We start from the raw sequence: 22,225 nt of genomic DNA, 5'->3' as shown, positions 1-22,225 counted from the left end.
TGGAATAAGTTGTATAGGGAGGACGAGAATACTCGACGGTACAAACATACCGTCAAATTTTATCCTTAGAAGTTCATACACCTTTTCCATGCCTAATGACTCGAAATGATCGCGAGATTATTTCAATAACCGGAAGTTATATTCTTACATAACGTTTTAGTAGCCATCGTCGTCGACCTTGCTTAAGGAGGCTAACTAGAGTTTTAAGACCGCGCGCAAGCTGGGCACTAGCATGGCGTGTAAAGCCTGAACCGTGCGTATGTTTCTGAGTTTTGTGACATCAGCGTGACCAAATCTGTAAAATTAACAGCCCTTTTCACGATTAGTTTTTGTCATTTGCATTATAATGTAATCTAACGTGGATGCGAGACAATTTCGGGTTAAAACTACAAAACAGCCTGAAATGCTAGAATATATTGTAATGCAAATGAGAAAAACTAACCGTGAAAAGGGCTATTTTCTCGCGTTCCCATCGGTAAAAGTTTTTGAAAATTGGCTCAGTTCTAACCACATACATTTCCTATCAAATGTCGCATCTTTGTTAAAATCTGTTAGAGCTAATCGAATATATTTAGAAAAATGACAAATTACAGAATATTGGTAAAACCGTCTGCAACAACCTTGACTGTTTACCACTTCAAAATGTCAGCCAATATCATTTTGATAAAGTGGCAAAAAATAAAAATATATTCACTGAAGCTAAGTATAAATATCAAGGAATTTAGGCCAAAAATAAGAATATATGTGCCCTGTCGTAATGGTAAATCTCTACAGGGAAACATTTAAGAGAAATTAACTAGGTTTCCTTTTGTAACTCGTGCTCTGTAGTGCGGCAGTTACCTTTCGATAGACTGCGCCTCTTCTGCATAAAAATATTGCAACTGACTCGTCTCCGGATGTGGTGTTAATCAACTCCGCCAATCTCCCAACTTCATCTTGAAGGGCCTGATAACCATAACATGAGGTGATAAGCAAGTTTTTAGCGTCAAACGATAAAGATAAAGTAACTGCTTACGAGCCATCACGCCCATCAGGCCGGCGCTTATCTCCGGTTTCCGTAGCATGAAGCGACTAGGAGGATTTCTACTCCCCCCTGGATGGGATGCTAGTCCATCGCAGGGTTACCCCCAGCATTTCGCCGGTACCCATTTATACACCTGAGTGGAGAGAGGCACCGCGAGAGTAAAGTGTCTTGCCCAAGAACACAACACAATGTCCCCGGCCAGGACCCGTCCCTGGACCACTCGATCCGGAGTCGAGCACACCAACCATGAGGCCACCGCGCCTCCCAGCGTCAAACGATAGATGGCCTCAAAACAATCCATACCAATAATGACAGAGCATTCACTCACAAAATGAAATGGTGTTGAATCTGGAAACACCGAAGATAAGCTGAGAGCGGTCTAAACAAGGAACATCTGCATTGGAAACTGGCAACACTGGACCACACTGCATACTAATCAGTCATGTGACTGCACTGTAAACTGGACGAGCCAAATACACTAGGTATCATTTTCCCGCTCTTTGCGAACATCGCACACAAGTTTTTGATGAAACACAGGTTTTGAGACGGGATCTAAAGTTTATTGTCTTTCCAAGATTGAGTGGCCATTAAAACATGTCTTCACAAAGAGAACACTTCATTCTCCCGCGTTTCGATTCAAAGACATCAGGTGTTATTTCTGCATGGGTTCAGTGAACCTAAGACCTCCCTCACACGGTGGACCAAAACTTTAACTACTGGCCAGCGGATCGTAATACACATTGTTTAACAACATGGTCAATCTTCTTCGACAGCATTATAACATTGTTAAGTAAAACATCGCCGGCAACTTACAACCCTGGCCTATAACATAAAACAGGGGCCTCTTTGGTTTCCACTTACCTCGTATAGCTTTTGATCGGATGTTCTTATTTGTGGCTCAATCACTTGTATATCCTCTAAGATATCATCGTTGATGTCAACCTCTGTGGATTTGCTAAAAATCAACAGAAACCATTATTGAGTTAACTGGACAGGCTTTATCACAGAGCAGTTTTCAAATTTGCATGGCAACGAGTAGTGATTGGTCCAAAAATCTCACAACATACACCTTATTCGAAAATGGCCGCAATTTTAGTATTCTTCCGTTTCCTTGCAAATTGGCCCTTTTGGCCTTGCTTTCATCTTGATTTTACAGGTAACTCTGTTAGGTATCTCACTATTGCATTGCATATGCAATGCATATGTCCTCAATAAGTTTGTACCGTATGTAAGCAGTAATATGACACGTAAGTTTGCCATTCTGTTTAGCATAACCCAGGAAAAGAAAAAAATTAGAACCCACCAATGATTTCCAACAGCTGAAAAGACTATCAACGTCCAAATATGCCAACAGTCTGTTACCTACTTTCGCAATTTTACTTGAAGTTGTACTTACTAACATATAACAGTGACAGTTCAAGCAGTGACATCAAGTGAACCTCTACTCTATTGGAAACAAAGCGTTTCAAGTGAACCTCTACTCTATTGGAAACAAAGCGTTTACGCTGCTTTTGCATTCGCTGTATTCCTGAAAGTTTAGTTTAGTTAATTAGCTTCGCCGCGTAAGCAGGGTCACCACGGTAGCGAGAGCCAGTTACTGTGGCCCAGTAGATCACAACAACAACAGCACCGGGAAGTCCACGCTCTACTCATTGCGATTGGTGAGTGTGTTCCGGCTTAATGTCCCCCAAGGTTTATGAACTAGCATTGTGAGACAGGGCTTCCAGTCAATAGCCCTTAACCGAGAAAACTTCAAAAACTAACCATTTGCAGATGTCATAACGAAGGCAGCACTTTTTCCGCAGACCTTACAACTTCTCGTATCGTAGTCCAACGTTTGACTCACTAAACCAAGCAGTCGGCGAAAGCAAATCGCACTGCTTGTTTAAATAATCTCACCTTTGCGTCTGCGGCCTAGGCGTACTCAAAGTTTGAAAATCCACTGAAATAAAAGAGAAAGAACATTAAACAAAACCATAAGTAGTGGTTACGTCTAGTAATCTTGGCTTATTTGGACTGGGCCATTCCTAATTTAACTGCTCAGTTCTACTCACATTTGATCTCAGGAACTGTCGGTGTTGGTGGGTACACTTCATCAAACCACACAAACCACACTTGCTCCCGTGTTTCATCAAAACTTGCTGGACGTGACCTGTTTGTACAACAAGACGTGCAGCCTTTTCAAAAACTACCAAGACCTTATCCAACAAAGCATCAAGTTCTAATTTAGAATGAAGGGCTTTGCAAAGGGAACATGCATGTACATACCCATCTCGTTCACTCTTAAAAGTACTGTCAAAATCTAAGAAGGTAGGCTGGCTGTTAGCTCTTGATAGCCGGGATCTGAGATATGAAAATATCCAATGGTAAAAAAAAATGTTTACAATTGAGTAACAAGTCTTACACATGCGAAAAATATGCGCAAACACCCATTTCAAATTTCAGCGGAAACAGTACGGGAGAACGATCGTTTCCCGCCTAATGAAAAGTTTGATGCCCAGGCTCTTATGAATCAAATATAACTAAGTCGAGGAACTAGTATTCGAAGGTCAGAGGTTCCTCTGCCGTCACGACTTGAATGAAAGATGCAAAACTCCTAAAATAAAATTTCAGAGGTATACGCTTTCCTTCTCTGTCTGACGTAACTCATTCACAACTCTGCGGCAAGTTCATTTATTTGTATTGTACTACAACAGCATGCTGTACCAAGAGCCTTCTTCCTCAGTGCTAAATACTACCAGTGTAAACAAAAGCTAGCTTAAAGAGAGACATATCTTGGTATCTTTGAAATGAAATAATCCTCGGCTTTAGATTGCATCTTGGAAAGTTCTTTGTTGCTTTCTCGCGCCATATCTACTCTTCATTGAAACCAGCTATTTTCAAACGACAAAGTGCAGCTCAGATATCTCATTGTCGATCCTTGAGTTTACCCAGGATGATACTTGTTCAGTACTACTTATAGACATGAAATTTCGTGTTAATAATTTGTAGTATTGTGTTTCGAATTTTTATTATTGTAAAATGGCATAAATAATGATGTGCGAGTGTAAAGAAGTACTTCCACTTTTTTTGTGCTTCAAAGCATTTGTTGTAATGTACTGCAACAAGATTGTCCATAAAAAATAAATCAAGAGTCTAATATGTCGCGAGCAACAGAACCCTTAGTGAGGTCTTTCTTTCCTCTTCCTCAGTGTCAGTTTCATGGTGGCCATGTGTCATCATCCTAACATGTAACATAAACCTCCAGCCAGATCGTTTAATAGCCAACAGTGGCCATTTCCTAGTAGGGATTTTGAAGTCTATAAAGTCTCTCTTCAGAACACCCTTGAATCATGATCTGGAAGGTCCAACTCTACGGTTTCCATGTTCGAGGTCTCCGTAAAATATGGTATGGTGAAATATGTGTGGCTCGAAACACATGATGACCGGCCTCAACGCAGACGGATGAACAGATATTCCTTTGGTAGTATATCCTTCTAGTTGATGCAAAAAATTAAACGGAGACACCTTATATGGAATGCACGTATTTTGTTTCTTGTCTCCTGTATGCTGGCCACGTTTCAGCCCCACCAAGCAGTAGACTAAGCACACCAGCATCATAGATACGAACTTGGTGTATGAAAAGACAGTTATTTATTGTTTCATACTCGCTTATATGGGGCTACTAAATATGTAGAAAACCGCAAGAGGTCCAAGAGTAGTTATTAAGTAAGTAAGTAATTTTATTTATTGCCGTTAACGTGAGGAGTAGTCGCCCAGTCTCCCGAGCCAGGGGCTCAGGTAAAAAACGCTCGATCCAGTGGTCAAGAGTAGCACTAGAGGACACCATGGAACCATGGAAGGTGAACTTGTTTACTTGGTCGAGTGTTACATTATTTATAACAACATGTGTTGATTTGGTGTTTTATACGCTGTCATGCACTAAAGCTAATGATAACGCTTACCCTTTACTCTTACCTTATTTTTGGAAATAGGTTACGTAGCAAATGCTTATACATGCACTTTAAAGGGCCACTTCTTGCTGCATTTTTATGGTGATAAATAACGATGAAATCAACGATTTCAAATGAACTCTTGAAGCTGAGACACATTGTCTTTGGCTAATTTGGAAATGATTTTGAAAGAACTATTTGATCTATCCGCACGAAACGACGTGACATAAGATATTATGAAATGTACTTAACATACCCTGATCTCACACTGGTTCGCCTTTGAGAGCTTGTTTTTCGTTGCAAATTTCTCAAATCGGGAAAAGAAACACATCTGCAAAAAAACAAAACAAAAACAAATGATTGTCGTCGATTGCTAGAGTCAAGTTTATTTACGCGCTAGTCAAAGAAATGCAGTTAAGGTATCAGTATACCCCAACGATCACCATTTGTTGGCACCGCTTCGTGGACTGACGTTTGACCCAATAAAGTACATATTTTCTGAAAGCTTAGGAATTGTAGATTACGAAGTGCTATTAAATTAAATGAAAAAAATCAACGTTTTGCGAACGCCCGATTTGCGAAAGTACCAAGATTCACCAATCAAGTTCGTTTCCGGCCAGATTTGGGTGAGAGAACACAGTAAATGCCGCTACATCTTCTTGACAACTTTCTCTGAAAAACTGTGTCGGGGAATTTCGATTTTTTGCCTCGTTCTATTCTCAGAAAGAATCATCCCTAAAACTCAAGGTCAGGAAGGTCAACTGAATGATTAGCTAGCTAGCCGTTCTATCTCGGAGCACAGAATAGAGTTTTGTCATCAAAGCGCTTTTGCCATCAAAGAGAGAATACTACCTAGACGGGTCCCTTCTGACAACAGTTAGCGAAACCAACGACCTGGGTATACCCATTGCCGACCACCTCCAGTGGTCTCGATACATAAAGCAGGTATCCTTGCACGCAAACCGCACTCTTGGCCTTATTCGCCGAATCTGCAGAGACATCAGTGGCACTGACACCAGGAAACTCTTATATTGTTCGTCCAGTGTGGCCCAGTGGTTAGAGCGCTTGCCTTGAGATCCGGAGATCCGGGGTTCAAGACCCGCTCTGACCACTCAATGAATTTGTTCCTGGTAGTCCCTGGTTCAACTTCCCAGCTGCACTTGTAAATAGCCAACTGGTTTGCCTCCGGCCAGTTGGGATTCTTAACAGTTGTTGTTGTTGTTGTGTTCTGTTGTTTCCTTGATTGTTTCATTGGCCCTGAAAAGCCCCTATGGGGAGCGGTCAATTAAGTATGTATGTATGTATGTATGTATGTATGTAAGTTGGAATACGCCAGTGAACTATGGTCACCTTATACCTGTAAGGACTAACTCTTACTAGAAAATGTCCAGCGCCGAGCAACGAAGTTTACCTTGAGTTACCCGAAAGACATGCCTTATAAAGACCGATTGCACATATTTAATCTATTGCCATTGGAGTAAAGAAGGCAACCCAAAGACCTAGTGCTCATTTTTAAAGCTCGGCCATCAAGACTTTTTCCGGCAAACTGAAATACACCATCGCACGCGAAATGCATGCAAATTTTATTACCATTACTATGCCACACACAAAACATAACTATTTAAAACATTCATTTTATTGTAGATCGTTAGCTGCTTGGAACAGGCTATCTAAGGGCACCAAGAGCGTGAATCAGTCGTTGTCTAGTTTTAAGAAAAGGATTTTAGATATTTATACTTGTAAATTATTATCTTACACTCTCCCAACTAGTGGGGTTTAGGGTGATTTTTATGCGATTGGGAATGGGGAGGAGATTAATAGGGTGGTCACGGTCTTGGGGGACTTTCTATTGTAGCTTTTATTATTCATTCATGTTTTGTTTCTGTTTTTGGGGGGCAAGATATCAATTGGAGCCTGGTCCTGTTTCCTGCTCCTGTTGCAATATCCATCTTACGTAACGTTTTATATTTTTATATACTTATAAATTGTAATTTTCGAACGCAACGTATTCAATAAAATTAATTTAAGACGTTATTTGGGAAGCGCAGCAATGAATTTAAGGAGGCAAGCCGCGCTCAGCTAACGGTTGGGATCATTCGTTGCTTCAACATTCAAGAAGGAAGCATGGCATAAAGCGAAGCAACGTAACATCCATCACCTTTCTAACATCTGCACCATACCTGGAAATTTTCCTGGCAGGTCGCTTGCGGAATTCTCGTATTTGTTGTTCTCTTTCCTGACAAGTATAAAAGAAAACTTGGCAAGACGCAAGAATAAAACAGTGACGATGATGATGATGTTTATCGAGTGTTGGTTTTTGAAGAGAGGGGAAAACCGGAGTACCCTAAGTCTAGGAATCGAACCCGGGCCACATTGATGGGAAGCGACTGCCCTCACCACTGCGCCATCACTGCTCCGCCTAGAACCTTCTCCTGCAAAGGCCATTCCCAGTCGTCACAATATTTTCCTGCTACTCCATGGAAGAGTGGAAGATCTGCAGGTCTATACATTCTAATTGCCAAGAAAATTTCCTGAGTTGTAAACGAGAGCCTCTGGATAGGATACAAAAACCGTAGCTTTTTCTCACTATTTGATCTTGTATCAGGACACTAAGAAAACGTAATCACGTACACTATACAAACCATTTCCTTTTTAGCTTTCTTTTTCATTCTTCTGTGGGATTTCCTGCAAAATAAGTGGGATTTTAGCTAAAATATCCCATTTAGCCTGCTTGCTTCGAGAAAGAGGATCCAAAACGGTGACTTTAGACTCATTCTTCTTCTAGTTATTGGCCATCTATATCTACATCTATAATTATAATCCACAAAGGTTTTCCCACACACGCGGATTAAAGCTCTGAGTTCTGACTTACCGGGCCCCGTTTTGAAATACCCAACTCTTTTTTTAGCCTCGCTTGTCATGGAGCAATTAAGAGAAAAACTAGGCGTGCAAAAAACTTCCTTTTCTAACATGAAACAAAGCTCGTTAAGGATAATTTGTGGTCGAAATATCAAACACAAGCCTTATTGGTGACTTAACAACAAAAATTGGTGATAAAGCGTTGTTTATTCTGAGGAATCGAGCGCACTCTTTTCTGGCCGAGAACTGGGCTCGCTCGCCGATAACTGGGCCCACGAACGACGCGTCCATTTTCGTTGTATTACTCGGGAGAAAACAGCGTTGAGCAGTCGATAGCTTATTGTGTAAAGTGAATGCTGAAGATATTGTAGTTGTCTTTGAAATTTCAAGTCCTTACGGCTATTCCAAGGTAAGAAATACAAGTTTACGTTTTTTGTGGCCGAGAACTGGGCCCCATACTGTACTTGTAAACATTGCGAGAAGCTTGTGGTTGAATAAACTTATTAGGATGGAACTGCCTTGTAACTGTACGCCATTTTCACACTAGAAGATGGACAAATCGTATGATAGGATGTTAGTTGTCTGAATTAAGTTTTCCTCGGAAGACGATTTGTCCGTCCAGACGAACAAGTCGACCTAAGCCCGACCTAAATTCACGTTAGACGAAAAATCGACAAATTAACCACCGCGGGGAAAGGGAACTAGCGATGGAAGCGATGGTTTATGGGAAGTTTTCAATATGGCGGGAGGAAAGAAGGTTGGCGCAAAAGGTAAGGTAACCAAGACCTACCTAGTGCCAGTCTTGAGGCACTCAAAATTATCCAGTTTGTCCCCTCATTGTTTGTCTTTTATGAATTTACGTCGAACAACACTAGCGGAATGGGTCCTCTTGAATTCACATTAGTCAACCAAACCACAGGACGATTTGTCAGTTTAGACAATTTTTGTTCGTCTTCTAGCGTAAAAACGGCCATTTTAACGACTTACGTATATACATGGAATGTTGACGGTGAATTCAAACCTGTGCGTTGTGAGAGTTGTTGTTGTGCCTGTTTGTATTGACATGCTGTCTCCAGCATCTATTCTTCCCTCGTCGCTGTCAAACTGACTTTGAATTGGAAAATCTTCAACATCAAAACAAAGTAATCATTTTTAGCAGAGGTATAATATCATAAACAAGACGCAAAACATATTGTTCCTAGTATAACTAGGAACTCTGAATGCTAATCATTTTGAGGAGCAAAAAACTCTAAGCTTTGCCTAGAACTATCAAAAGAGGTAAATTGACAAAGTAGAGATCTTCATCCGTGCCAATTGCGAGTGAGCACCACGTGAAGCCGGGCAAAATGGTTTTTTTTGGTAAGTTAAGGCAGTGTCTGTACCAGTTAATGTGCCATAAGCCAGAGACGTCTCAGTCACAACGGCTGATGGTGGTTTTTCCCGAGGAGCAATGCTGTCTTCGTTTGCTTTTTGCAGTTCTTTAATGGCTGCAACTTGCTCACGTTGATAATTCAACTGCATGAAGAAATAAAGTACAAAAACGTTTGTTTTCACTCATATTAGCGTGCTCTTCTCCGCAACTTCATCCTCACTCGTGTCTAGGATTACACACAATTAACGTCAGAAAATTTCTCCTAAACACTTCTCCTCAAGTAATGATATACAGCTGCAGTTACTTTAAACAAGCAATAACGGAAAAAAAAGTGTTCAAAATCATAGTTACCACTTTGGCCAACCACAAGTGACGCAGACAACCAAAACAGCCAATCAGAACAAATAGCATATAAATGCAGGCTGCACGAAGCGCAGGAAGAAGAATTTGTTTTACATTAAGCATGCGTGATGTTCTTTTTCCAACAATCACAACGCGCGGTATTGCAAAAATACTACTCTCTCTATCGTTTGGCTTCCAACAATGCCACGAGGAGGAGCCACGTCCTATTTATTTCTGTTTGTGTGAAGAGTCATGCATCATCTAACGCTGAAGCTCTTCAAATCAACGATGTACCTCATCCATGCTGATGTCATATTCAGCGGACACCTTCAGAGCTTTCTCATTGGAAGACGACAACAAAGGATGTGACACTGATCTGCAGTACAAAACACAATAATTAGTGCCCAAGAACAAACTGAATCACAAAACAACCCTTCTTCCTTGAGGTCGACCGGTGGATTACGGAGCCATGCTGTAAAATGAGCCTCCTACAAGTGGGCACGCCAACTTCGTTCCCAGAGACGATCACTCAGCAAAGAAGAAAGAGCCTACAAACTGAATTGCGGACAGGTGTACAAGGTCCGAAGAACGTACAAAGGATTTCACTCAACCCAGGCGTTTTGACTGTACTGAAGAAAGCGAAAAATACAAGTAGTGCTAAGATATATTAATTTATCTCTCGGCCAGAAAATACGCGCGTTAACTGGCCAATCAGAACAAACAGCATATAATACGGCCTTCTAATTTGTTTGAGAAGTTCCCCTTTGCCGCCCTAATTCCAAAAGCTAGGGATATAAAATTAAATAATCGTTTTCTCGGGCCGCACTCTCACTATTTCTTCCAGTTGAATCTAAGCTCGAATTAAGTCCGCACATTAAAAAGAAAAAACCATAGAAAACTGGAAAGACAGCAGGCTTTAACTTAAATAACCAACCTCGAAGTCGGGAATTAAATATAGCTTGGATATGGTTTGATTCTACTCATGTTTGAATAAATTTGAATGTAGCTTAGAAAGTTACGATTCAAAGACCAGTATGAATCTGGTGTTTGAATCGCAACTTCCACGCTACATAGCACACTATAAACTGCACACTATAAACACACTATATGTACACTGTATATGTATATGTAGTTTATGTATGTATATGTAGATGTATATGCATTATATGTAGCACTATATGTAGAACACTATAAACTGACTTCGAGGGCTTACGACCGGCGTGCGGGAGCAGTAACGTACAGTACAGCATTGAGAAACGAGTGTTGGTGAATAGGCCTTTTGCAACTAACGATCACATGGCACAAAATCCGCCATGCTGGAGGGCAAGCTCATTATTATTCCCCCACTGGGACAATAAAACAAAGAGACCTGAACCAGTCAAGCTTGACTTGCCTTTGTTTTAATCTCCCAGTGGGGGAATAATAATGAGCTTGCCCTCCAGCATGGCGGATTTTGTACCATGTGATCGTTAGTTGCAAAAGGCCTATTATTTATTTTATCTCCAGACCAGCACAAACACTTTGTCTAAGCGTCTGCCAGTCCTATGAAATTTTTTACTACGTTTTCAATGTACTTTTATCAACTCGACTGGATGGGTTCACTCGCCTAAGAACACAGCCTCCCCTCCCCCACGAACGTGTGACGAAGCCCTAGGGACGTCTGTGTGGGAGGCTACTATGAACACAGCACCACAAGTTTCTTATTAAAAACAAACGCCATCACATACCTGTACATCGACAGTCTCTGGTCTTGTTGTTTCTGAGCATCTGTCCCCTCCTCATCATCTGTGATGACTTGATCTACATTCACACTCCCATCCTGTTGCTTTATTTGTTGTCTTCTTTTATCAAGTACAGACACAAATCGCCCTGAAGCTCCGCCTTCAAAAATGCAATTTAATATTTAGTTAGCATGACAGAAATTTATGGGGACAGCACTTTAGAGTAATTATTGTCTGGTAAATTAAAAAGATTATTCATAGTGCACTTTGTATCTAAAACATATTAAAAAAAAAAGTGCGAGATGTATACATTAACGTTTCATTACCCGTATCAAACTGATCAGTGCCTGATTGTTCGATGTGTGTTTTTGGTCTTTGGACTGGACTCATTTCAGTTTTCAGCTTGCCCAGATCACTCAGCGATCCATGCTCACGACTTAGAATTCTAAAACAAAGAAGGATATCACTCAGGCTAACAATCCATTCCAAAGTGTTTTGAAATGCCCCGCATGGAATAAGGGCCGGTTACTTTCAAATCTCCCAAGTTGTTCTGATGATCAGCACTTGTTATCCTTCAACAATATTCTTTTTCGTTAGGAGGTTCACTTTAGATGGCGCCATATTAAACTATGCTGAATATCAATGAGGATTGCATCCTCGTCATCATTAAAATCATCACCATTATCATTAGCTATCATTGGTCGCCATCTTGATTTTTATCAACTGGAAATTAACGAGTCTAAATACCCGCTGTATGTTTTTTGGTCTTATCTTCTCAAGAGCTCAAAAAGCTAATCGAGCTATTTCCACCACATTCCATCACATATAGAGCACTACACAAGGGATACATGTACAGTCCCTTTTCTCTGCGAATAGTGGGTTGCTAGCTGCCTTAACAACATGTACCTTCCCTTTTCTTTAAAAAGGATGAGTTGTGTCTTAATTGAAATCTCACAAATTTAATGAGTAAGTATTGCACGAGACGGCCTACTGAAGTAATGGTAATGCATCGCATCCCTCCTGAACGCGTAGGCCATGCAACCACAAATTTATGCCTCCTTATAAAAGTAAAGCCACATGTACACTCTGACGAAGGACTAATAGTAAAAAAAAATATTAGCTTTCCAATCTCCCTCTAGCAGTCTATTCACTTTGATCAACTCGGCTGACACAACCAGCCTTGGATTGCTTAGATTTCTTTGGACTAAACTGCTTTATATTATTGGTCACTACTTCTTGAATCCAGTCTGGCACTCTGAAGGCTGCTTTTTTATTTGAATAAATACGTATTATTAATTTATTATCATGTCATCACCTGTTTCTGGCTTTCTGATCACCAGTTTCTATCTCAGCCTCCATGTCATCATCCTCATCATCACTGTCAAACCCTGCTGTCAATGTCCTAAGCTCTGTTCCTACGCTCTCCTGTAACAGCAACGCACCCTGATAATCAGGGTACAGCTGTGACTTAATTGTTGCTGGAAGCAGGTTCATTTTTGGAGGTGCTGGTGTCCAATAGAGTCTGTTGTTTGAGTGAATAATTATAATCCAAATCAATCTACACATCTGACTATGAAAGTATAGGAAATTGTATAAACACAAGTGCATTTTGGGATTTATATGCATGAGTGATGTTTTGAAAGTTCTCAAAACTGGACAAGCCATGGGCGGGTGCAATTTGAAAACTTTCAAAATGTCCCAAGTGACCATAAATAACATAATATACGAGCAAGTTCACACAATTTTCATGTATTGTCAAAGTTATACTCAAAAAAATTACTCCATCGCTTTATTTCCATAGAAACTTCAGTACAGGTGTATTGCACTCTATAACCTCTTTTGCACTATTATAACCTATTTATGCAATAGTCATTGACCAATCAGAAAAGTGATATTCTGTCGAGTAAATAGTAATGAAAGTTAGAGAGATCATTGCAGTTAGACAATACAATCAACTTCAACAGTTCCTCTACCAACTAAGCCCTCAAAGTCAGCTGGGAGGTGGTCAGTTGCCAGTTCAACTTACACGTAAATGTACCGGTACATCCTGTAAGAGGCAAGTGAAATGATTTTTGAACATTGGACCATCTTCACTCATGATGACTTGAAGTTATACCACTTCAATGCTCTCAATAAATGAGGACTTAAACACAATGTTGCTAAAGACAAAAATTTTTCAAAACAATGTAATTTCAAAAAATTAATCAACTACAAACTAGACCTTGAAGTGTCATCCTTGAGCTGAAGTTTGACCCCAACAATATCAAGTGATTCTCCTCTCTCAGCTGAAAACTAGACAGCAGATAAGACATTTACTCTTATTATTAATAGCTCCAGGGCTAATCCACTGACTCCACAGGTGCCCTAGGACACCCCCATTTGATGAGTAAAATTGTCTGGCATTAGACACAGTAAAATCTGTTGAGGACGGTGCCTACTAATTCAAAGGTATTTTTGCCGCGGTTTATGATTATGCAGGAAATGTACATGCAGATCTTAACAAGTGTTATTGAAATCCAAAAAGAAAATTAGGGGTAACCACACATTTTTCGAAGATAATTAATCAAAAATATTTGTAAAAAGCTTTGAAATACAAAGCAATGTATGGCATTCTTTTCCAAATTGAATCTTAATTATCTCTGCAAAATGCGTGGTTACCCCCAATTTTCTTTTTGAATACCAACTTGAGAGTACTTGCTAAGTTCTGCTTTCTCCGCATAGTTTTGAACCGCACAAAAATATCCCTGTCATTAATAAGCACCACCCATAGGAAATCCAAGTATCTCGAGATGCCCAGAATGTATGCGCAATAACAATACTAGGCACAGGAGTCATTGGGTTAACTGGTCTTTTAAAACCAATATCAATAATAATAATAATAACAATAATCACAATCATAATAATAATAATAATAATAATAATAATAATAATAAAATAATTATTACTACTCTTATTACAATGCACGTAACCTCCCAAAGACTATGACAATGGGCTTGATGATGAAAATAATTTTAATTAATTAGTATATGTAATCACATGGGCCAGAGGGAAATTAAGCATTAATTTCATATGTATTTTCAAAGTTTTCAGAAAATTGCCCGAGTGGCAATGCAATGAGGACAATTTGGAAAACTTTGAAAATACAACAGAAATTAATCCTTCCTTGCACGAGGGCACATTGCGATTACATGTTTATCAAGTGAAGGGCAAAATTATTATTGAGGGAAGCCTGTTCAGTGCCACGACAAATGACAATCAACATGTTTCCATTTGGTTAAAGTTCAATTTAATAAATTGTTGCTGTCAACAGAAACTTATGTGTGGACAAAAAAGTAGTTAAATCTGGAAGAAAATTCTCTTGTAACTTCGCTTGCTCTGGATAAGCAACTGTTAACCAATCAAGATCAAGTAATCATGCCCTTTTGATTATCAAAAGTACCTTCATGATTAAGGAAAAATGCCCTCTGTCTCAGCCAATTAGCATTCAGTAATTTTGCCCGTATGTGATAAATAATTATATTTACCAAATTTAAAGTATATACCGGTAATAATAAAGGAGATTGAAGATGACCTAAACATAAATCTTTTTTCAAGTTTCCGGTTCCGTGATGTCTTTCGTTTCGAAAATACAGCATTATTTTTAATTTCTGTATTATCTCCTTGCGTTACACCATGATACAAAGCTATTCGGATGAAAAAAAAATCTATCCAGGGCTATAAATCTCAGCAGTTTGAGCCTTTCAAGTATATTAGGAGATGTGTTCATACAGGCTGTACATATGTATTTTATCTCATGAGCAACAAGTAAGCGCTTTCATCGCAAAGTGAACTCCAGGTGTTTTCGTTGATTACTGGCATGCGGCCATATTGGTGGACCACATGGCGACACAATTCGGAAAAGATGTACCGCACAGACCTGAGAATTGGAAATGTGGTTAAAAGATTTGTTTCCTACAACATTCCAAGTTTTTGGCCTTTTTTCTTAAACATTTTTGAATTAATTTTTTGTTGTGTGACAGACTGTAAACTCCAGTATCTTTAGTTTCAGGATACGAGACAGAGCAGGCTTTAACCACAGGAAAAAATAACAGATTCCCATTTTTGGCTATTTTAGGGTATTTAAAGAATACCAACAAAAATCCCAAATTTGGAAGAGTGAGACAAGTCCCAATCAGGGAACTTGGTTGGGAATTCCCTGGTTGGGACTTGTCTCACTTTGCCAAATTTGGGATTTTTATTGGTATTCTTCAAAATACCCTAAAATATCCAAAAATGGGAATCTGTTATTTTTTCCAGACCTGTGAACCTTCCGTGTGCCAAGATCATACCATGCATTCTTAATTCTTCCATTCGTGCATACACACAATTCCTTGCACCTTTGACCACAATCCCTTGTGTTTCAAAGAAAAAGGTGTTCTTCTCCAGATACAAGAGAGCTACCTCGTTCGTTTGCTGAACAGGCTCGCTCACTGTGGCAGCAATTGTGATTTACATGGTTTCATGTGTTGTTCTACTTCTTGTCATTACTGTGATGTCAACATCTTTGTGCCACAATAACATTGTGAGGATGATGAGGACAATAATGACAACAAGAAGTTCAACACATTAAACCACATAAAAAATAATTATATAATAATTTATACTTTCAGTGGATAAAATTATTATTAAACTTACCAGATTGTCAGAGGCCTTCTTAAGCCTGGTCAGGGTCTCATCTGAGTCACCTGCCACAACTGCATCCATCAGAATCTTCTGTGCCACAAGTGACCATCGCCTGTCATCTTCAGTTTCGCCCTTGACTGGCAGTCCTTGACTGTCAGTTCTTCCTTGCTCTGCCTCTTCACGACTAGTTTCTGACATTCCTTCCAAGAACTGCTGTCACATTTGATATAAAGAGAAACCATGAAACTAATTTTATTATCTATTAACTGAATTTAGTTATTGTACAGAAAACGCATGAAACAAGTACAAATATTCCACAATATTGTACAGTTAGCCATTGTACAGTTGGTTATTTTACAGTAGAGAACAGCTTTGACTAGTTTAGGTGCTGACATTGCCGCATGCTTGTCCCACACAAATCTGTCACACATTCTTGGTTGTTTACAATTCATTTGCTAACACCTTTGTACAAAAAGTCTGATAATAAATAACTTATTACCGGTAGATGTTTTGGTGTGTAGTTTAACATGATTCATGGGTATACATATAAAATTATACAGTATTCATGCAGCTATCAAACACATTCTTTTGTATCAATAATACCGATGATACTTTACCATTCCACTATAACACCATTTTACTATAATATTATTGGGTCAAGAGAACACATGAAAAGTGAGATCGTAATAATGACTGTCTCAGAGTAAACATGGACAGAAAGGGCGTTTTTCAGGCAGTGTTTACATGAATGCGGTTTCACATCGACACAGTTTCATGACTTCGAAACCGCATCAAAATCGGTTTGGAAGTGTTTACACGGAACGGTTTTCGCCAGAAAATCCAAGTCATGATGGTATAAGCGAGTACTGCACTACGTGCTAAATTCACTATTTGGAATTGGACATTAATGCAAATTTCCAGCCAAAATAGTAACTGTATCCAAATTGACACAGTTTCGCTGTTTACACGACAGATGAAACCTCATCGTTTTGAAAAACGCTCCACTTTTGGCAGCAGTTTCAAATCGACACAGTTTTGGCAACAGTCTCGATCAGTATCATGCAACCAGAAGATGTAACACATCGAAAACGATGTAAGCAGGTATATGAACTGATGAAAATGAAAATGCTGGAAATCTGATATCCGCAATTCAGTTTTTAAAATTATATGTTACACCATTTAATAAGGTGTTATAATGTATATCTCAAAAGAGAGACCAACAAAGAAAATTGTACTCATCAATGATGAAGTTTGCCAATAAAGTTAGTTCATCAAAAGAATGTCTTAAATTCTACACATCTTCAATTATAAATTTTATAATTTTAAATTAAAGGACAAATCTGACTGAACAGGAAGATGGCAAAATAATTATGTCTCCTGTTCTTTTGAAGCCAAGAAATCCATTTGGTCTGGTTGGGTTAATTACCAACACTGATACCTAGGATTGCAAGTACATGTAAGTAATTACATGTAGATGCAAACTCAGTTTTGATGAACTTCACCAGGTGTCCCGTTAAGTCTGAGGATTGAGTATGTTACAGTGTATCTTTAAGTAAAGGTTTCAAGTTAAGGAGGCTCGAAAGGGTTTTCAGCTGAGCGCGCGCGCGTAAGCCACACACGCAATTCGTAAGCTGCTTGCGTCAGCTCATGATTTAAATGGGTCACCAGAAATAAACAAATACCGCTAATTTCGCTTACCTTTCTCCAATTCCTATATACATGGAATATAAATAGACATCTCCTATTCACGAAAACTACGAAAATTCTACTTAAACGGTTTAATAGTCGCTTAAATCCGTTTGTGTTGACCTGTAGCTTCACTCACGCGCGGACTCGAATGAGCGGGTGACGCATGCGTAAATGCTGATCTTGTAACCCCCTAATTTTTCCTGATTTTGCAACTTTACTCGTTTATATCTCTGCTTCTGGACGGTGAATTTTTTTCATTTTTTGCATGTTAGCTTAGATTAATTTAATCCGTTTGTCTTTCAAATTTAAAAAAATTCTGTAGGTGAAAAAAATAATTAAAGGCACAATTCAAAAAAACTTATTTTTCTGAAAAGCTGACCTACAGATTTTGTTGAATTTTAAATATTTTAGAGAGTATTTCTAACATTATCTGGTAACGATGAATGGGAAAATTTCACCGTCCCGTTTCTTCAAAAAGGACCACGTATGTTGATTTTAAGGCTCAAAGAAATGCTTAATATCGTTGCCATGGTAACATTATTTTGGAGGAAAACATAATGTGAGAAATCTACGATAGGTACTTAATACCCTGGCCAAATTTCGTCTTGATATGATTGCCCTAACTGTATCTAAGGACAGAATATGTTTATTTGTTTGAAAAAAGGAGAAACTATTTCGAGCCTTCTTAAGTACAGCGGGGAGGTGGACTTTATATTAATTTTATTGACTTTATTTCAAGACATAAGTGTATGACGGCCAGCTAGCTCAGTCCATAGAGCATGATTCTTAATCTCAGGGAGTAGGTTAGTGCCCCATGTTGGATACCTATTCTTTGGGGAGGAGGGTTGGTACAGTGGCATTAGAGCACAGATATTTCCATCACTGAGCACTAGACAGGTAATCATGATAGCTGAGGAGAACAGTCAGAGGATTCTTCGCGACACTCATTTAGAATGTATCTAATTAGTATTATTGCAATCTTGAACATGGCTGAATACCAATCAGCCTATACACAAACATTATAGAAGATACACGTGAGAGGAACAGGTCATCAGCTTAATGTAGCGTTTTCGACTGGTGAAACGTCTTACACTGACATTTATCTCAAACACTGTGTTCAGCCCTGGCCAAACGAGAGAGCGAGAGCTGATGTGAGTTGAAACTCTTGAGAGCTCATGAGAGTCTGTGAGAGTGATCGAGAATTGGCCACACAAGTCAGGCCATGGTGCGATTTCGCACAATCGACCTCAAATCGCATCCGATCGCACAATCCACGAAAAATCGCATAATTCACAAAAGGACGCACAAAGTTCATAAAATGAAACATAAATCAACACGTTTCTTAGAAATTCCTGCATAAATACGCCATTTTTAAGATGATTTATCTTGGGAAATGGCTAAAAAACCTTTGTCACCTTCGATTTCGTAAACATTTGAAGTTCAAGGCTTTATTTTTCATGTCGGGGACCTGGTACAAGTCTCTTTCTATTGGTGCAACACAAACACGCCCTTATATACACACCACTGAAATAACACAGTTGCCTTCTCTTAGAGAAGAGATTTTGAAAAATAAGCGAAGTTGTAAGTTTTTCGGCAAAATGTAGTTTTTTTCGTTGAAAACTGATAAAAACTTACTCATGGATAAGTTTGTTGTGAAAACGCTCGCTTTTTCTTCGACGAAGAAGGAAGTTTCCACCTTCCGCCCAATCTGACAGCTCACGATCGAACAAGAAAGTACCTCACAGGTACGCTCCACGTGGACGATGGACTGATGTTTTTCTGGTCGTGCAATATTAGGGCCTTTTATACGAGAGAAAATAAGCCGCGACTTACTCTGGTCACGGTGTACAAAATACGCAAAAGGAACTATTTATACGAATATATACCCAGGTCAATATAAGCCGCGGCCAGAGAAAACCGCGGTTTATTTTCTCTCGTATAAATGGCGGTATTGACCATCTTCGGAAGTTCGTGGTTGACGAGCACCTTGATCATTCATTTGGCATGTTAGCTGTGTCCTTTCAACTTTTAACGTGGTGCACCGGTAGTGCAGAAGACCTCATTTTTTTTATTTATCCCAACTAATGTCGATCGAGATACATAATTACTGTTCCTTTGTGTTCAAAATGTCTTTAGGGCAGCAAAAAAGTGTTTTTCTTAACCTGAAACCTTATAAAACAAGCTTAAAATTGCTGAGAAAAAAATCGCATAATTTACATTATTTATCGCATAATTGGCCTTTCTAATCGCACAATCTGCCCTGAAAAAATCGCATAATTTGCATTTTTTAATCGCACCCTATCAGAAGGCCTGACAAGTGCGAGAGTTGACGAAAGTTTTGCCGAGAGTTCACGTGCAAACAAAAGAGAGAGCCTGGAAAAACCCTTTCTGCATAAATATCCAGACGGTATAGTCAGCCTTGGCAAATGCCCTTGATCCCCAAATCTGACACCATAATTTTTTTTTCTGAGCCCCCTGGGATAAAACGTGACTGCTGACCACAAAATTCTCGCTCAAACTCTTGTGTGCGGCCAAACAAGACAAGACTCTCGCCAACTCTCATGAAAAATTTGTGCAGGTTTAAATTCGATTAGAACTCTCGAGAGTCAGTAAGAGAGTCAATGAGACAGTTCCTGGCCAAACGAGAGCAAGAGTTTCAACTCTCATCAACTCTCACTCTCATTTGGCCATGGGCTTTTATACCGCTATCAAGGATTCCTTTCTTTAATAATCTTTGGGACACCATAATTATACATGTACAGTTGTCAACACTCCACCTTAAAATTTCCGTCTGGTGCTTTTTCCATTATTTTATGGAACTTGTCTCTTGTGTGTTCATCTCTCGTCTTCCTACAAAGATGAGGTGGAAGCTCCACTCTGGAAGGCATGGTACAAAAGTGATGAATGTTATGGCTTTCATGGGCCTGCGGAAATCAATAAAACAAAAAATAATATAAATCACTGTATACTGATCACTCAAAAAATCATCAAATTTTAATGAGGATAGGTGATTTATGAGCAACCAAAATAATGAAGATGACTGCAAGGATCAGCATGGAATCTGAAATTTCTTCAAACGATTTAGAAGAATCATTCATGGATGCAGAGATTCTCCACATCTATTTTCACCAGGATCCTCTAAATGTTTGAAATACTATAAAGTATTTAAAATATTTTAATTAAAAGTAGTTTTAACAACTGAATCTCTCTATCAAAAGTTCAAGAGCTTTTCTTAAAAGACGCTTTCACTTTGAAGATCACACCACACAAAATGAAACTAATACCTTGTTTTCCTTTCCTTTATCTGTTACTTCCCAGGTATCCAAAAACAGCACATTTTTATGCTGTCCCAGATCAATCCATTGTTTTTTCAACTCTTGATGAAGAAAGTCAGAGCTATTAGTAGGAGCAATGATATCTTTGGATTCAAGCTGAACATTGTGGCCTTGGATGCTAATGATGTCTTCAGGAAAAACTTCTGGAGCCAACTGAATGCACTACTTGTAAAGAAGAATGAAGGAATAAAAGTTATTCAATTATAATTGAAAAGAAGGGAGCTTGCTGTTGCCACTGGAGTGGTTACCATGTGTACCATCTGGTTTAAATCTCGGATCACACAAATTATAAGTGGTTAACATAATTGATTGTTTTTTTTTTTTTTTTAAATGACATTTTTACTTTTCTCAGCATATTAGCATGTATTGCGAGTGTCCTAATCAGCCTCATCAACCCAAGTTGAAATAAAGTTACCTACCATTGACAGTGAATGATGTTTGGTTGAGTCAAAAAAATGAGGACATCTGTTTTCAATTCCAAAAATTAATTAACAGTGTGCCAAGTTTGAAGAGAACCACTTCAACCCTTAGACTTCCAAAGCAGCCTGAACTGGCCAGACGATTTTACTCGTCAATGGGGAACCCCTGGGAGCCAATGGGTTAATATTCCTGAGGATATTCTATATTATTTTTCTTATTTTTCCTTTGGAACCACTGATGATATGATCAGTTTTTACAAAATTATTAAAAAACTTCAATGTCTCCAGACTGATAGGAGATAATATTATTTCAAAAATGATAACACTTTGTTTCTTTTCTTCAAAAAGTCTTTCAAAATAAATTTAAGATAATATTATAACATAGAACTTTATTATTTTTATTTCATAGGCACTATAATGTTGCCCGTTCAATTAATATGAAGTTGATTGTAATAATTAATATTTATTTATTTATTACATTGATTATAATAATCAGCTTCATATTAATTGTACAGGCAACATTGAAGTGCCTATGAAATAAAATAATAACTATATAATATCTTAAATTTATTTTGAAAGACTTTTTGAAGAAAAGAAACAAGGTGTTATCATTTTTGAAATATCTCCTATCAGTCTGAAGACATTAAACTTTTACCATGATTGTTGTCATAAGATTATGCTATTTTTCCATTAATTACACATTAAGTATTGAAGATGGAAAAAAGATGATTATTCACGTTAATTCACCTCTAAAGCCTGTTCATTGGTCATACTTCGGCTAGTGCGTTCTTGACTTTGAAGTATTGTAAAAGGTTGGGATGCTGCAAAACACAACACACCAATGCAATATACAACATGTACAATCCATGT

The 22,225-nt window shown here is 38.7% G+C and overlaps 1 protein-coding gene and 1 long non-coding RNA gene across 4 annotated transcripts in view; one reads left to right on the top strand and one right to left on the bottom strand.

The window, feature by feature from the left end:
• Positions 1–22,225, bottom strand: part of LOC138014284 (uncharacterized) — a 57,601-nt gene that overhangs the window by 28,210 nt on the left and 7,166 nt on the right. For 2 of the 3 annotated variants that reach the window (XR_011125289.1, XM_068861323.1), the window contains exons 4-22: positions 22,103–22,176; positions 20,886–21,098; positions 20,379–20,525; positions 15,925–16,125; positions 13,472–13,542; positions 12,566–12,772; positions 11,577–11,695; positions 11,257–11,410; positions 9,824–9,905; positions 9,198–9,330; positions 8,837–8,939; positions 7,599–7,641; positions 7,137–7,192; positions 5,213–5,287; positions 3,293–3,367; positions 3,079–3,176; positions 2,924–2,966; positions 1,886–1,979; positions 841–945 (exon numbers count right to left, since the gene is read on the bottom strand). Coding sequence is in view for 2 of the 3 variants with exons in the window: in XM_068861323.1 (XP_068717424.1) it covers positions 841–945; positions 1,886–1,979; positions 2,924–2,966; positions 3,079–3,176; positions 3,293–3,367; positions 5,213–5,287; positions 7,137–7,192; positions 7,599–7,641; positions 8,837–8,939; positions 9,198–9,330; positions 9,824–9,905; positions 11,257–11,410; positions 11,577–11,695; positions 12,566–12,772; positions 13,472–13,542; positions 15,925–16,125; positions 20,379–20,525; positions 20,886–21,098; positions 22,103–22,176 (2,093 nt within the window). In the remaining variant the exon portion in view is untranslated. The remainder of the gene's footprint in view (positions 1–840; positions 946–1,885; positions 1,980–2,923; positions 2,967–3,078; positions 3,177–3,292; positions 3,368–5,212; positions 5,288–7,136; positions 7,193–7,598; positions 7,642–8,836; positions 8,940–9,197; positions 9,331–9,823; positions 9,906–11,256; positions 11,411–11,576; positions 11,696–12,565; positions 12,773–13,471; positions 13,543–15,924; positions 16,126–20,378; positions 20,526–20,885; positions 21,099–22,102; positions 22,177–22,225) is intronic. The other variant, XM_068861324.1, reaches the window with a different exon arrangement.
• On the top strand, positions 19,146–21,368 carry LOC138014285 (uncharacterized). Its single transcript, XR_011125290.1, has 2 exons — positions 19,146–19,346; positions 20,920–21,368. It is a non-coding gene; the product is annotated as an uncharacterized lncRNA (long non-coding RNA).

The sequence above is a fragment of the Montipora capricornis genome, chromosome 8 (assembly GCF_036669925.1).
Source record: "Montipora capricornis isolate CH-2021 chromosome 8, ASM3666992v2, whole genome shotgun sequence".
Taxonomy (NCBI): domain Eukaryota; kingdom Metazoa; phylum Cnidaria; class Anthozoa; order Scleractinia; family Acroporidae; genus Montipora; species Montipora capricornis.
Note: the sequence above shows the minus strand (reverse complement) of the source record. Positions and strands in the feature narration are given on the sequence as shown.